This window comes from Trachemys scripta, chromosome 5 (assembly GCF_013100865.1).
Source record: "Trachemys scripta elegans isolate TJP31775 chromosome 5, CAS_Tse_1.0, whole genome shotgun sequence".
Classification (NCBI taxonomy): Eukaryota; Metazoa; Chordata; order Testudines; family Emydidae; genus Trachemys; species Trachemys scripta.
In genome coordinates this window covers 71,731,099-71,746,860 of record NC_048302.1, presented here as the reverse complement: position 1 = coordinate 71,746,860, position 15,762 = coordinate 71,731,099, and the positions used below count along the sequence as shown (strand labels likewise).

Sequence of the window (15,762 nt, the reverse complement as noted above, 5' to 3'; positions counted from 1 at the left end):
TGAGCTCCTTCTACCTTTCCTTTCCATTCTGGGTTTCGTTTGTTTTGTATTGTGTGTGTTTTTAAAACTTGTTTTAGCTGTTAAAAACAGTTTGCCATCTTATCTTCCTCTGGCCAGGAAGAAGTAAGGGACCAACAACCACCACCACGCCTGGACACAAGAATTAAACATCTGGCAATTTCACACTTTACAGTGAAAAGGTGCAGTGATGCACTCCTAGCACCCAATGATGCTGTGTAAATATATAAATACCAAAACTTGCAAGCCCCCTCACATGACCTAATATGAAGTCCATTACTGACTAGTAATTACTGTTGTCTTGTCCTGGTTCCATAGAAATCTTAGACTAAGCACAGATATTCCCTTAAAATAAAAGTGTATACATTTTATAGCATAAAGACTAAAGGAAGGAGAAAAGAAATCAGCTCTGCAGTGTACACTATATAGTTGAATCCTCTTCTCATTTTCCCTTGAGGTATATTATACAATTACATGCAAAACATTGTTAAGAATGTTATTTAGGTTGTAAAGTCAAGCACTCAAAAGTTAAGAAATGCCAGAATTAACATCATCTGTGCAATCTTTGTTCAGCTCCCTTGTGCATTTGGATTATGATACTGTCATTAATTATATGATCCCATATAACTTTTCACAGGACCATGCCTCATTTAGTGCATAGGATGACTGATTGTCAATTAATGAGCAGCTATTCAATATTTTTTATCCCCGTTGTTCAATATGCCAAGTATTTTCATACTAGATTTATTCCTATTTTGGTAGGTTGTGCAAATCCACTTGGGGACACTGCTCTATATACAATAAGAATCCACCTCTAGGATTTTCTTTTAGAAGATTGTATATGCAGCTGGATGAGGGCAGTCTCACCTTTAATGCCAACCCTGATGAGGTAAGTGGAGTATTGCTAACATCAGTAACAGTTGCAGTAATTTTAATACAGTTAAAAAAACTGTACATGAGAACATTGAACTTGTAGCAACATTAGAAGTTGATTTTTAATGGATACTGTGTTGTACTATGTGAATGCTGAATACTAAGTTATGGCCTTATACTGATTTTTAATGCTTACAGTTCCCAGGCATATCATTTACTTGCTTGACTCATAAGTACTCTGCTCAGCAGTCTAACAGATGTCAGAAATTCATAACCACATCCTGACATGGAGGTGGGATCCTGGTAGATAAAACAATGGGCAGTTTCAAAAATGGTTGTGATATGCCCACAAAAATAAATATTTAAAAAAAAAATCTTATTAGGTAATATGGACTTTATCCTGCTTTCATTGAAGTCAATACCGAAACTCCAATTAACTTCAGTGGAGCAGGCTCAAGCCCTAAATGCAGATGAAACCTGCCATAGAGCGGAACACCAATTGCATCTAGTATGGTGAGCAACACTGTTCATAAGCAGTCTTCAAAAACAATACACAAACCTGCAATTTCAAGGTGCAAATGTTGAAATAATAGCTGTTAACTTACCCTGCCTATAACATATACTATAAAATTACACTAATGGTACAAAACTGTTAAAGACTGAACTTTCGTAAATAGCAGTGATTTTGATTTTTCTGAATGTTTCCTTTTTAATAAACTTAACTCATTCTGTTACATTAAATATGTACATTTTAAATAAAAATCTCTCAGAATTAAAAAAAATTGTTACCTATTAATTCATATAACTAATCAAAACCAAACTATCTTCTGCTTTTTCCCAATCTAGCTACATCTTTGCTTGTGTAAGGAGAAAATTGAGAGTTGAACCAGGTTTAACCTAGGATACATGTGGTAAAAACCCCACCAGCATTTTGAAAATATTCCCTTGTGTATAAAATTAGATTCCTTATGCATCACATTTCCTGCAAAAAGATGGTAAATCACACTGAACAAAACTGAGTTTTCACTTTCTAAGTATATTTGTATAATAAAGACACACAAGTGGTAATTGGATAAATCCAGAGTAGTAAATTTTTATTTTCAGTTTGGTGTTTAGAAACAAATGATTTGCTATGTCAGTATCACACAGATAATGTGTATGTACAATTGCTGGACAAAATGATAAAGCAGTCATATAAGCCAATACAACAAAGTGATTTGGTTTAAATTCTTTGAGTCTCATTTGCCCTGGCTCACATTTTTTTTTTAATTTGACTGCTGAAAGCCATGCCCTTTTTATAGATCACAAAATATAATAGTCAATTCTTTTGATACAGTACAAGAAGAGGGCAGAATACTCTAGACTCAAACTGAAGTTATCAGTGTTGTGCAGCTCAGGTTAAGAGTGATTCATATATATTTATTTCCAGAATAATCTTAGTGGAGATACTACTAGAGATGAAATTTTACAAATGAGACTCTACACTGAGATATTTAAGATTTGTTTACAAGAGTACAAGTGCTAACCCTAGGCCAAGGCCAGGCCTAGTCCGAAATCTGGTAACAGCTCTGCCTACTTACAGTTCCCCTTGCAGTTTTAATTGGATATAATATTATTCTTCACATCCTGTCCTAAACTGCAATGTGCAGTTACACTCCAATTTAGCGGTGAAGTAATTTTTGTATAGTGTAAAGCACTTTGGGATTCTTCAGAAAAAAAATGTACTATATACAAATAAGTAATTTTTATATTACATGAAAATTAACAATTTGTAAATATTCTATAAAATAGGCTAATTTATATATTAAATGTAGTATAATACATTTGCTACTTCAGAATTCACAGTGGTCCATTTGTCAGTTGAAATATAGTCAGCTTCAGGTCCCTTGAGAGCCTGGAATTTCATTGTATCTCCTAGCCGCTTCTGATATTCTCTCCCTGTGGAGCACCACAGCCTGGCAGGAAGTGTTCTGGGCCTGAAAGTTCCAAGAACATTCACTTGTTTATTTTCTTTACAACTGTGATATTGGCAGAATTATTACTATAAGGACACTGTGACTGATATGATATGAAATGACATTCCATTATTACAAATCCTATGTCTAAAAACTTCCTGCCCAACTCTGCTTTACATTTAGTAACAGACCTGATTAAAATATTATAAAAATAAGGATACTTACGGCCACAGGAGCAAGATTCTCCAAAGGACACCGCCCATGTCATGAAAATGGGTAACCAAGCTCCACAGCAACAGCTCCAGAGCTAGCAGTGGCTCACGGGGTGGGGGAGAGCGCCTGCACACTTTTTGTGGTAGGATTATCTGGTTCACCATTGTTGTGTGCATGACATTGTGAAATCTGCTGTATATACTGTATTGACTGTGTGCATGAGCTTGCATAATTCATGGCAGGTGACCACATTCTGCTGAAGGATGTACCTGACCACCTGTTTACACATAACATGACAACCTCCTTATGCATGTGCAAGACTTGTTTTTTATTTCATTGGCAGCATCCTCATAGCTAAAATCTATTTTGTTTTTTACTTCCAAGTGTATCAAGAATTTGAGAGTTTGAGAATTATTTTTGATAATCGGCCAACTTAATTTCTGCCATATATTATTCTAAATAATGTACAGTGTGTGTGAAACTTTCCCACACAATACTCATTCCATATTATGCAGATTTATTATTCAAAGTTTGGAGGTGTCATGGGTAGATTTAATTTTCTCTCTGAAATATAGAGTCATAATCATAAAGTATGCTTCAAAGATTATTATGAGGCACGGTTATGCACTTAAACTATAAGTAGAGGTGGGAGGGAGAACATTTGCCTCAGAAAAGATGTCCAGTTTCTGTTTTACTCCTAATGTTAATAGTCTTAACTGAATTAATGTTTTTATTAATGTTTTCCTTTGTGGATAAAGGGTGAAATTTTGGCCCCACTGAAGTCAATGGTAAAACTTATTGACTTTAGTGGGCCTAGGATTTCACCCATACAATATAATAATGTTCTAAATTGTAGTGAATATAGTGTATCTATAATTAAGTTTGACATTCAGCTTATTTTCTCATCCTCCTCTCTTTTTTTCCCCAATTGCTCCTAATTTTGTCAGACTAATTCATGACTTGGCTGATGAGGGGGATTTTCTATGCTTTCCAGTTTAGAAGTGATTTTTTTTCAGAAGTTTTGAGCAAGATTGATTAGTTTGTTTTGTTTGTTTTATAATTAAGCTTATGTGCAGAAAATACTCCCTTTCCCATATGTGTCTGTCCAAATTCTTGTGCAAAGTTAATTCAACAGCTCATGGTAAAAACATCAGATTGGCTTGTTTTATACATCTTTAAGGAATAAGCTAGGCTAGAGGGAAATGTTCAGCTGTCTAGAAGTTATGAGAATTGAAAATGGAATATCATGTGCATAGTTTATTTTTTTTAATTGACCTGAATGTCACATTTCAAGGCAACTGCACCTGTATTACCCCTCTATGGTCCCACAAGGGCACCCGCTCTAGGCTCCTCAGATGTCACTTCTCTTAAGTGGAGACATGACTCTCTGTCCCTCCTGACCAGGGCATTTCCAGGCTGCACAGTCTCCATACTGTACTGTGCAGCAAAAGACAGATTTCCTAAGCAGGCCTGAATCACTTCTCTAATCAGAGACAGCACACAGTGTAATTGCCACAGTTAATTACCACACTTAGTTCTTTCTAAGCAAGCACATTTATTCTTAAGGGGAAAGCATTACAGAAAAAAATTAACAATAAAAATCCCCTACATGCATGCTAATAAGCTGACCAGAGATGACCCCCTAACTCCAACAAAAGCTGTGGATGGTGATTAGTCCTTCAAACCCCACACAGGTATTTTCTGTGGTCGTAAATTCTTCACAGCTTCAGCTCAAGAACAGCATCCATGTCTTATGGGGGTCTCAGTGGGCCAAAGATCTTCCAACCCATCCCTGAGAGTTAGGCTCCCCGTTGGACCAAAGGTCCTGTACACTTGCTCTGTCTCAGGTACCCTGCTTACTTTCCCAGGCAGCCTGGTTCTCTCTGCTCCCCAGCTGGAGCAGGAGTCTCCTTTCTCCACCTGCCCTTTTAACAGGGCCAGCTGTGCCCTAATTGGGTGCAACAACACCTAACTGAGTGGGATGACTGCCCTGCTACACACACACACACTCTCTCTCTCTCTCTCTCTCTCAAAGTCCCATGCCCTGGCGGTAGGGGGGGTCCTCTAGCCTCTGTGACCCAGAGATGTCCTGTCAGTCACATTCACTTCTCTTCACTTCACTTGCCTTCAACCGCAGGCCCAGGTCTTCCTTCTCCTTGTTGGCCTTCTCCAGCTCTGACTCTGCTGTCTGGCGGGCCTGGGTTCCTGTCATAGCCTGCTCCCTCTCAGCCTGTGTCTCAGTCCCCTTTTCTGCCACCTCATGCTGGTGGCTCTCTGGCAGGTCTACCGCCCTCATTGCAGTGTTGATCATGCTCATCTTTGCCCCTTCTGGGTCCCCAGGCACGTCCTTCTTTGGCCACCCTTCCCTAGGGGGCAGTGCCTCTTAATATGGCCCTACCTGCAGCAACCAAAGTAGACTCCCTGCCCATCTGCTGCCTTGGGCCTCTCATACTCTGTCTTGGGTCCCCCCTTCTTGCTGGAGCTCAACTGGACCCTCCACCTTGGCATGGGCACTCCCACTGCAGGTGTCCACTTTGCCCACAGGCCCAACATGTCCATCGTCCCCTGGGTTTCCTCACCCAGCGGGCCTTCCCAGGGCCTTGTCCCTTCCCCTGCTCTGGGTGAAGTACTTTGCCCCCATCCCAGTAGGAACAATCCCTCCATAAATGTCCACGTCTCCTGCAGGCATAACAAGCCCTGTACTCCGCCACTGGCCTCCTGGGGCAGGGCTTTTCTCATCACTCTGTGGTCTCTCCTGGATTCCTTCCTCAGTAGTCTTACAAGGGCCCGCTGTTCATCAAGCAGCTGCCCCCTCTGTTCCTGCAGGGCCCAATACATCTCCCATTGTCCCGCCTGGCTCACCTGTAGCAGAGTCTCTAGTCTTCCTCACTGCTCACCAGTCCCCTTTCACTGGGGCATTGATGCTGGAGTCCAGCCAGGGATGGCATAAGAGCCCTCTGCAAAAAAAACCCCTCTACCTAGGCGGGATCCATCATCCCCTTCCCCTATATTGGCACACCTTGCCTAGTCCTCACAGTTCCCCTTTTATTGGGGTGGGCCAAAAATGCCCACATTCTCCTCCATATGTAGCAGAGCACCAGCTCACTAGCACGGCGCCTCCTACTGATCAGTCTAGGCATTAGCTCATCCAGCTCAGGAGCACCCTCCTCTGGCCAGTTTCTCGCCCTCGTTTACCTGCCCTGTTGTCTCCACCACCTCTGGCCCCATGTCAGTCCTGGCCCTCGGTGCCCCTTACCTTGGGGTGCTGCCCTACGGCAGTGCCCCCACACTCTGGGTCTCCCCTTCCAGGGGAACCTCAACCCCCTATACCCACCTTGCCTCAGTGGCTATGCCAGTCATCATCTAGACCCTTCTCTCAGGAGCACTCATCACTGGCAAGGGTTGGACCTGCTGCCTTTGTAACCCCAGCTGCCTCCCTGCAGCCCTAGTACCTCCCCTGGCCTTTAGCAAGGCTTCAGCCTGAGAACTCACCAGGCCAGAGCGCCTCAGCTCTGCCTGCCCTTCCCCAGCCCTGCTCTGTCTCCGGTACCCTGCTTGCTCTCCCAGGCAGTCTGGTCCTCTCTGCTCCCAGCTGGGGCAAGAGTCTCCTTTCTCAGCCTGCCCTTTTATCAGGGCCAGCTGTGCCCTAATTGGGTGCAACCACACCTGTGGCTGACTACCCAACCAGCCTCCCTTGGCTGCTTTTAATCCCTTTCTGACTGGAGTGGGTTGACTGCCCTGCTACAAGGATACTGCAGGATAATGTCATATGTCACACTGAAAAGCAGAGTGGTCTAGAGTGCTGAACCACATTAGAAAGTCTGCATTCAAGAGATGTCAAGCCAAAAAGCTCTGAATCTAAGAAATTGCAAGTTCTGGAAGCTGTGTAACTTTTAATTTTTTAGGCTAAAAATAATCCATAACATACATATGTATTAATCACTTTTTATCTGTAGATCTCAAAGCATTTTATAAATAGGTCAATATTATTCCCATTTTACATATAGGCAAACTTAGTCACAAAGAGGGGATGTGACTGGCCCAAGGTCACTCAGCAAGCCAGTGACAGCCAGGAATAGAACCCAGGTCTTATGAGTCCCACTTTAGTACCTTACCTTTTCGGCCTCCCATGTTGAATGACTGTGTTTTAAAGCATATGCACAAGGAGGCAGAGTTCAAATTGAATGTTCAACATTATCTCTGCATTTCTTGACTCCTGAGTGATTGGTTTCTCAGCCTTAATATACCCATGTAAATAATCCATAGTAATGTGGACACATTATGCCTTTTTATATGTTTAATGGAATATGTTTTAGTACATAAACAATAATGTATTAAGCTTAACATTTAACCAGGAGAATAGACTAGTGCTTGGAAATTCCAGTCAGGGAGAAACCCCACTGTGCTAGGCACTGTATACAAGGCCCTAAAGAGCTTACAATCTAAGCAGTTGAGCTTACTTTACTGTTGAAACTTGAACCGCTCTATTTTCTAACTTTTAAAAAAAATTAACTGCACCTTAAAGTTTTAAGATGGTGTTGCATTTGAAATCTTTTTCTTAAATAAATAAATAAAGCAAAAAAGGGAAAATACCTGGATTTACTATTTCCATTTTCCCAGTTAGGCTTTCAAATATACAGCATACTGAAGTGAATTGTATGAGGGTGGCATGAGTGTCCCCATTTGACCTCAGTGGGAGTTGAGAATGCTTGGCACTGTGAAGGAGGCATGCTGAGCTTAGTAGAATCAGGCCTATCGTTTAGCTGAAGATAACTCCTTCTTGCAGAAACCTAACACAGCAGTCACACTGCAACTGTTTATTTTATACTGGCTGTATCTTTGCTATAGTGCAGTAGAATAATACTTAATATGTATGTAGTATTCAGCCGTAGATCCCAAAGTGCTTTACAAAGGCAGATAAAACATCAGTTGGGGGTTGGTCCTGCTTTGAGCAGGGGGTTGGACTAGATGACCTCCTGAGGTCCCTTCCAACCCTGTTATTCTATGATCATTATCCCCTTTTGGCAGATGAAGCACACAGAGAGGAGGCAATTTGCCTAGCTTCCCATAGTGAGCCAATGGCAGAACTGGGACTAGATCCCAGCTGTCCTGACTCCCAGTCTGGTATTCTCTGACTTTTTGTAAAGTAAGAGATTACAATCTGCAGAATATTGCAGAGTACAGTAAAACTTGTGGAGAGAACATACTTTGTAGTTTTTGCTATGTGTATCAATGATGCATTTACAATCTATCCCATACTAATAGTGTTAGCAGCAGACTGAGAACAGCAGCCCCTGCTCCTACGTGAACTCTCTAATGAGTTCCAGCAGAGAGAATGTCCAGTGCTGTCACATATGGGAGTAGTTAATGAAAATGTGCTAAAAATCTTAGCAGATGCTCACTGTCCTGCTCAGTAGTGATTATTTATTTCAATCATCTTTTTGTATTTTAAACGTATTTATCCAAAGCTAAGCAAATACACAAAACTCAGAACTATGTATGCCAAATGTTAAACTTTACCCAATTTTTGCATTAACCCTGATAAGAAAAGTATAGTTAGGGTGTGTTTTGGAGGGTGGATGGGGAGGGGTGCAAGGGTGATTAAAGCCATTGGCAAAAATGTGTTTTACTGTCCCATAACTCAGAACTGTCAGTTAATTTTGTTCAAACTTTCTATAAAAAAAAAAAAAAACCAAATCATCATCAGGCATAAGCATAGAAAATTTCAGCCTAAAAGGTGAATAGTTGCAGAAAGTTATGGGCATATAAAAAAAGAGCTGTTATAATGTAAACCACTTGCAACCTTAATTATCTACAATAGCTGCTACAAGATACCTACCATAATATATCTACAGGAAAGTACAGAGCTGTAAACAAATGATAAAAATAAAAGCTGTCCACACTGGTCCCTTTCCAGTAATCAAATTCTCTACAACTCTGAGTGGCATCTCTGATAAATCCCTCCAATCTGATCTTCCTTTTCTCAAGACACATCCTTGGCAATGCAGTCCGATAATCATCCAGATATGCTTCAAAGAGCACCTCAGCCCTCTGAGAACTGGTGTAATGCATCGGAATTAATTGGTAACATGAGAAAGGGGTGGCATGAACAACTAGTGACCATAAACTAGAACCTGTTGTGATAGTTACTTGCCTCCCTAGTCAAGCATAGCCCACAATGATGACTGTTAGTTGCATATACTTTAAATAGCCCGTCTTAAATTTAAGATTGCATCCTGGGCTTTGCTGAGCTCATAAACAGCACAATGGGGAAGGAAGACATGGGTAGTTCTAAATCACCTTTTCTAAGCCCCCAATCCTGAGGATAGCCAAAGGACAAAGCTAGCCACAGACACAATTTAGAGCAGCCATCAAACTGCTGTAAATCATGGCTGCTGGAAAAGTCTTCTAAGGACCATTCCACTGGACCATGATTGCCAGCATATATTGTCCTTCACACACACACACACACACACACACACACACACACACACACACACACACACACACACACACACACCCCGCAATGGGACTTTAAAGCAGATTATCTGACATTTAGTTTTAGCTTTCTTGTAGAATTATGCCCTTCAAATACTGTACATTCATAGCTGAACATGCGTAATAAAGGTGATTTATTTTGTGGGGGAGGAAGGTGACAGATGCCATAAACATACAACAGTTTACACATTTAGCGAGCACATTGTCCAGTGTCCTTACAAATAACCTTCACTCAATGTGAGCAAACAAAAAATAGGGAAAATCTTAAAAAAGAAACCATTTCAATTTGGTTCAAAATATTTGTTATTTGGGGAGAAATAACAGCAACTCAAAAGTGGCACTGTTATTGTGTTGAAATGAATATACAATCACACCTTATGTGAGTGGAAAAAGAGGAAAAGGAAATGAGTGAGGAGATGACATTGACAGAAGAAGATACAATAAAAGAAGGAAGCAGAGCTAGGGTGGGTTGAGGATGTCAAATGAGGAGCTGGTAGCTTGTACAATGAGTACCAACAACACACTGTTGGTCATAAAGAGCCTTATATAGCACAGAAATGTTTTGCAGCATCTCCCAGCTCTGGGAGAACAAGTTCAGATTGTCTCTATAGAACAGGTGACTTTTTTTCATTGTGAAAGTAGATGGTAAATCCATTTCTGTTCAGATTGTCCAATGTCTCCCTCTTTTAGTAACACTGTAGTAAGAGGAGTAAGTGCTGTGAGGACACAGCTTGTTTAAAAATAGGATATTCCTCAAGGCCCCAGTTCACCTGAACACTTTAAGCACATGCTTATAGTTAAGCACGTACTTTATTGTTTTGTTGAATCAGGATGCAAGATTAAGGAGGCAGAGTTAAACAGAAGATGTAATGACATATTGTAGTGTTGCTGTTTTGCTTTTTGTCATATTTAAGCAATTGTCAAAATCCTGAGGCATCAGTGAGCAATTGTTTAATCATTTTGATGATCCATTTTAGTTTCCCATTTAAGCCTTGATTCAGAAAAGCACTTAAGCATGGGTTTAAGGCCATTCCTATTCGAAAAAGCCCAGATAAATCCCAATTAGGTCAATGGGTATTAAGCACATACGTAAGTTCATGCTTTAATTTAAACACATGCATAAGTGCTGCCCTGAATACAGATGCTTACCTGAATCAGGCCCTAAAGTTGCCTAGATTTCTTGTTCCTAACAGAAAATTGTTTGCATATATTTAATTTGTTGCATATATTTAAAACATTGTTTTGATTATAACCAAAGAACTATGTTACTTCAAGTAACATTTTCCACAAATATAAAAACAAATTATGAACCAGTGTAAAAAAAAATTAAAAAAAAAAGGCTAAATAGCATATTATGTGTGTTGTATATGTGTGTGCTAGTCTTTCCCTGTGTTTTAGGTCTCTGAAGTGAAGTCCCTGGTCATCATCTCAAGGTTTATTTTCTAGTTTCATTTCTAGTTTGCTTGACATGGTTCAGCTTTTCTGTCTTACTTAACTGTCTCACTTTTTATAAAATAACGTTCCAGATTAAAAGCTGCCCTGCACTCCTTATTTATGCAGAACTTCAATTGTCATCATTGGGAAGGTTGCTTATAAACAAAGTGCTAGGTTGCTCCCACTGTGTCTTTATAGATATTATTTAAACCAAAAGGGGAAATTTGCAATATATTGTAAAGTACCTGGAATCGGAAGATTTATAATGAAAAAAAATTGTAAGGGTTATCTTATTTGGTGATTTAGGGAGTTGCACTGATACACTGATGTCTAAAGCAAATTAAGAGAATGTATTAGATTGCATACTTTTACATATTTCAGCATTATACTATCACAGTAGTGATGCCATATTTACTGCTGAAGACGCAATTTGAGTTTAAGCCCCTTCCCAAAAAAGTTACGCTCTGAGTTTAAATTTGTCATGGCTGTTCTCCTTTTCCCCACCCCTCCCCAAAATTTTTGGTTAAAATCCAGTAAGCTGCTTTTGAATTATAAGACCATGACAAAAGTAGTTTTCATGCTTTGAGATATCTAAATTCAAGAAAAGCATCCAAAAAGATTTTAAATATTGTATTTACATGTTCAAATTTGGCATGTACATATTTCTCAGTGAGAAGTGTGTGCTTGGCAAAGTGTGAAAAAATGGTTGTAATGTAGAAGTAATAAATAAGTGAATAGAGGTATATGTTCATTCTGTCACTTTCTAAACTATTTTTTTTTTAAATTAGGGAGAGGCAGAGTGCTGTTGGATTTTTTTATACATATATACTGTACGTATATGTGTGTGTATCTGGATCTGCACTTTGAATAAACACACTTGCATTTATTTGAGTTATTATACATTTAATTACATGTATATAGTGCATTTATTTGAATGTGAACCCATACACATGGAAGAACATTGAAATCAATGTTTTAAATAAAAAGAAATTAAAGGCAAAAAGCACATTATGGCCAAGATTTTTATGTGCACCATAGTTAGGAAATTATAAATTATGGTCCCTACAACAAACATAATTTAATCACCGTGTATATACTTATGATGACAGAAAAATAGTAAGAGAAAATTCAACAGAGCCAAATTATGCTTGCTGTGGGATATGTAATTTTGAATTTCCTACTGTTAGTACATGTAAAATTTCAACCATAATGTTACATTAATCTTATTTGCATTTGATTTATATTAATTTTAGATTGTATTGTGCATGTTGAAATGCCATTTAGAGGATGAAGGAGGTATTATGCTAAAACATTAGCAGTCTTATGTTCCAATATTACTCATTACAATATTTTCCCATAAAAGATTTGTTAAGACCAATCTTATTTATATACAAATGTCTTTTTTTTTTTTTTTGTCTCAGGGAGTTAACTACTTTATGTCCAAGGGTATACTGGATGATTCACCAAAGGAAATAGCTAAGTTTATATTTTGTACAAGAACACTAAATTGGAAGAAACTGAGGATCTATCTTGATGAAAGGTAATTTGAATCTGTAATGAGGGGAAAATGCTATATTCATTTTCAGTCTGTAATACCTTTCTGTAATCACTCTTCTTATGTGTACTAATCTAATGAAAAATAATCTTAATTAGAAAAATTTGAAGTAAAGAGCAAACACGGAGATTCAGCTAAAATATATTATTCCTAAAGCAGAACATTTACTCAGTTCTAGCATGTGTGTGTATGCACCACTGTATATAAGCATACTGTGTTTATCTAGTAAAGGTCAGATAGTGTACTTATTTCCACATTTTCAGTTCCAAGCTTAGGTTATATTTGTAACTGGAATGTCACCTTACATAGGCGATCTTTGTGCTGTCTAGCACTGGAATGTTATTAATATTTTGCTGTGTATATTTTTTCCTGTTTCTTAAGAATGCAATTCACCTTTCCTCCCCAAAGAATGCGTAACCAGGCTTTAAGCAAGACATTATGTTTGGACTGGGATGTGGGAATTGTAGATGTGCAAAAGAGTAGACCATAGGCTGGAATTCTTGATACTGATGCTCCACAGCCCCTACTTGGGATGTTTCAGCCACTGGATCAGTACATTGTGGATCTCTTGCCTCTCCCCTGGCTGGCTTCCAGATTTCCCTTGCATGCCGAGCCCTTTTGATATTCAGGGGATAGATGGAGCATGCACTCCCATGGAAACTAAGTGTTGTGGAGGGTCTGTATGCCGGCCCTATGCACCATGAGTGAATATCACCTTAGTTGAGCCTGGTTTTAACAGAATGCTGCCTTAACTGCTTGTTAATGTACATAGGCCCTGAAAGTCATATTGTATATTTATTCCTTTTACTGCGGTTTCCTTAGCTTTGTCAGGTACTGTTGCAGCCTCAATTTCCTCTGTACTCTGTTTGTGCAAATTTAGAATATTGCTTTATTATAATTTCTCTAAAGTATTAGGCTGAACTGTACACTACGTAGCAGTCTCAGGAAAGTGTTTCCTGTTCTTGTTTTATCATTGTTGGATTTTTCCTTCATTTTCTCATGACAGAAAATACCTATAATTCAGACTCGAAGAAATCTTCATTTTAATTTCTGAAACCTTGTTTAATGTTTAAACAGAAGAAAGGAAATTTCTCTTTTTTTTTTTTTTTTTTCAACCAGGAGAGATGTTTTGGATGACCTTGTGACACTGCACAACTTCAGAAATCAGTTCTTGCCAAATGCACTGAGAGAGTTTTTCAAACACATTCATGCCCCTGAGGAGCGTGGGGAGTATCTTGAGACTCTTATAACAAAGTTCTCACACAGATTCTGTGCTTGTAATCCTGATTTGATGAGAGAGCTTGGCCTTAGCCCTGGTAAGAAGAGAGGACTTCTATGCAGTGAATTAGTCTATATTTATCTACATTTACTTTGGAAAATGTTACTTTTCATAGTGGGTTTAAATCAGGGTCTAATTAAATTTTTCTAAAGATAGAAAGATTAGTCTTGGGAGAGGGTCAGGTCTGCGCATATTGTACACAATAAGCATACAAACTCCTCCCTGTCAGGAGCTACAGTAATACAGACAATAGTAATAAAAAAAAAACAACCTTTTGACTTACTGATTTTCCTAAAACATACCTGATAGGCAAACAACTTCCATGTACAAAAAGTGATTTTAAAAAAATTGTTGTGTTGAATCTTTTTCCTTCTCCCTTGTCTGCCCTTTATCTCTGTAGGTTCTGAGCCTGTAAAGACTTGCACATAAGCTTAACTTTACACCCTGTGAATAATCCCACTGAAGCAAATAGGGTGAATTCCTGGCCTTTATAACTTTTTAATAAGAATAAATTGTTTTCAATGAGCTACTCATGTGAGTAAAGTTACTCATGTGCATATTTATTCAAGGAAGCCCTTAAGATTGTAAGATCCTTGAGCAGGGATTGGTCATTTTCGTTGCCTGTAAAGTGGCATCCATACTTATGGTTCTGTAAACAATAACTTCATAATGTTCTCTTTTCTTTAGATGCAGTTTATGTACTATGCTACTCTTTGATTCTGCTTTCCATTGATCTTACCAGCCCTCATGTGAAGAACAAAATGTCAAAGAGAGAATTTATCCGAAACACACGACGTGCTGCTCAGAACATTAGTGAAGATTTTGTAGGGCACCTTTATGACAACATCTACCTTATTGGCCATGTGGCTGCCTAAAAGCACAATTTGCTAGGACTAAGAATTTGTAGTTTACAAGAACTAAAGCTACCCAAGGAGTTAATTATTTTGTAGATATGGGGGTTATATTAGTGCTGGTCATTCTAACCTCTGTATACAATCACAATGTGTGTTGTATGTACTACCTTTTTTAGCAATTTACCATGGGAACCGAAGGATTTTGCAGAATTTTTTCTTAATTTTGTTTATGTTTTGCACAAAGCAGTGCCATTAGTCTGACACAGCCATTTATGAATGTTAAACTGACATTACAATCTAAAGCTGACAAGATGGTGGATTTGTGCATTAGATTTGCTTGAAAACTTTAACCAGTTCCATTCTTTTTTAAAATACCATGTAATGTGTACATATTTAACTAAAGAGATTTATAATCATAATTATTTTATTGTAAAATATTTTAACTAAAGTTTTTCCTTTTCCTCTCTTAAAAATAGTCTTGTATTTCTTCCTTTTACATTGCAAACTTTGCTCTTGTTTTCATGATGTTGATTTTCTCAGATACCTGAGTTAAAGAGAAATGCTAGCCATGACACTCCATCAGTGTTTGTTCGAGGACACACCAAACATTTGTGGAGTGTTTAAACTAGCATTTACTATTGCATTAGCTAATTTAAATTAATTGGCAGTCAGTTATTAACTCAAGTTAAAATGGGACCACAAACTCTAGTTAGACAAATCCTGAAGACCTGTCTACATGAGGAATAGACGAGAAAAATTGACTTTTTAAAATTTAAGTTTGAAAGCAGCCTTAACACATAGCATAGATGCAGTTACAAGTGTGTTAGCTCATTGTGTGATAAGGTTGGGCATGTCAAGACTAGCACATGATGGAGGTTAAGTAACATGTTGTTGCTAACCTTAACCTTACCTCGACCAGTTTTCCAATCTAGATATTCCATTGATGGAGAATTTGGGATAAACACAGCCAATGAACACAATTTGGAAGTCTATATGAGGTGATATATTAGAGTAATAGATTTCAAGGTCAGAAGGGACCATTATAATCATCTAGTCTGACCTCCTGCACAACGCAGGCCACAG

At 38.6% G+C, this 15,762-nt stretch overlaps 1 protein-coding gene across 1 annotated transcript in view; it reads left to right on the top strand.

The window, feature by feature from the left end:
- The window catches only part of FBXO8 (F-box protein 8), a 27,937-nt gene extending 12,175 nt beyond the window's left edge, over positions 1-15,762 (top strand). Inside the window, exons 3-6 of the mRNA XM_034772922.1 lie at positions 781-907; positions 12,413-12,531; positions 13,666-13,862; positions 14,513-15,762. Of these exons, the coding sequence (XP_034628813.1) occupies positions 781-907; positions 12,413-12,531; positions 13,666-13,862; positions 14,513-14,700 (631 nt within the window). The 3' untranslated portion in view covers positions 14,701-15,762. The remainder of the gene's footprint in view (positions 1-780; positions 908-12,412; positions 12,532-13,665; positions 13,863-14,512) is intronic.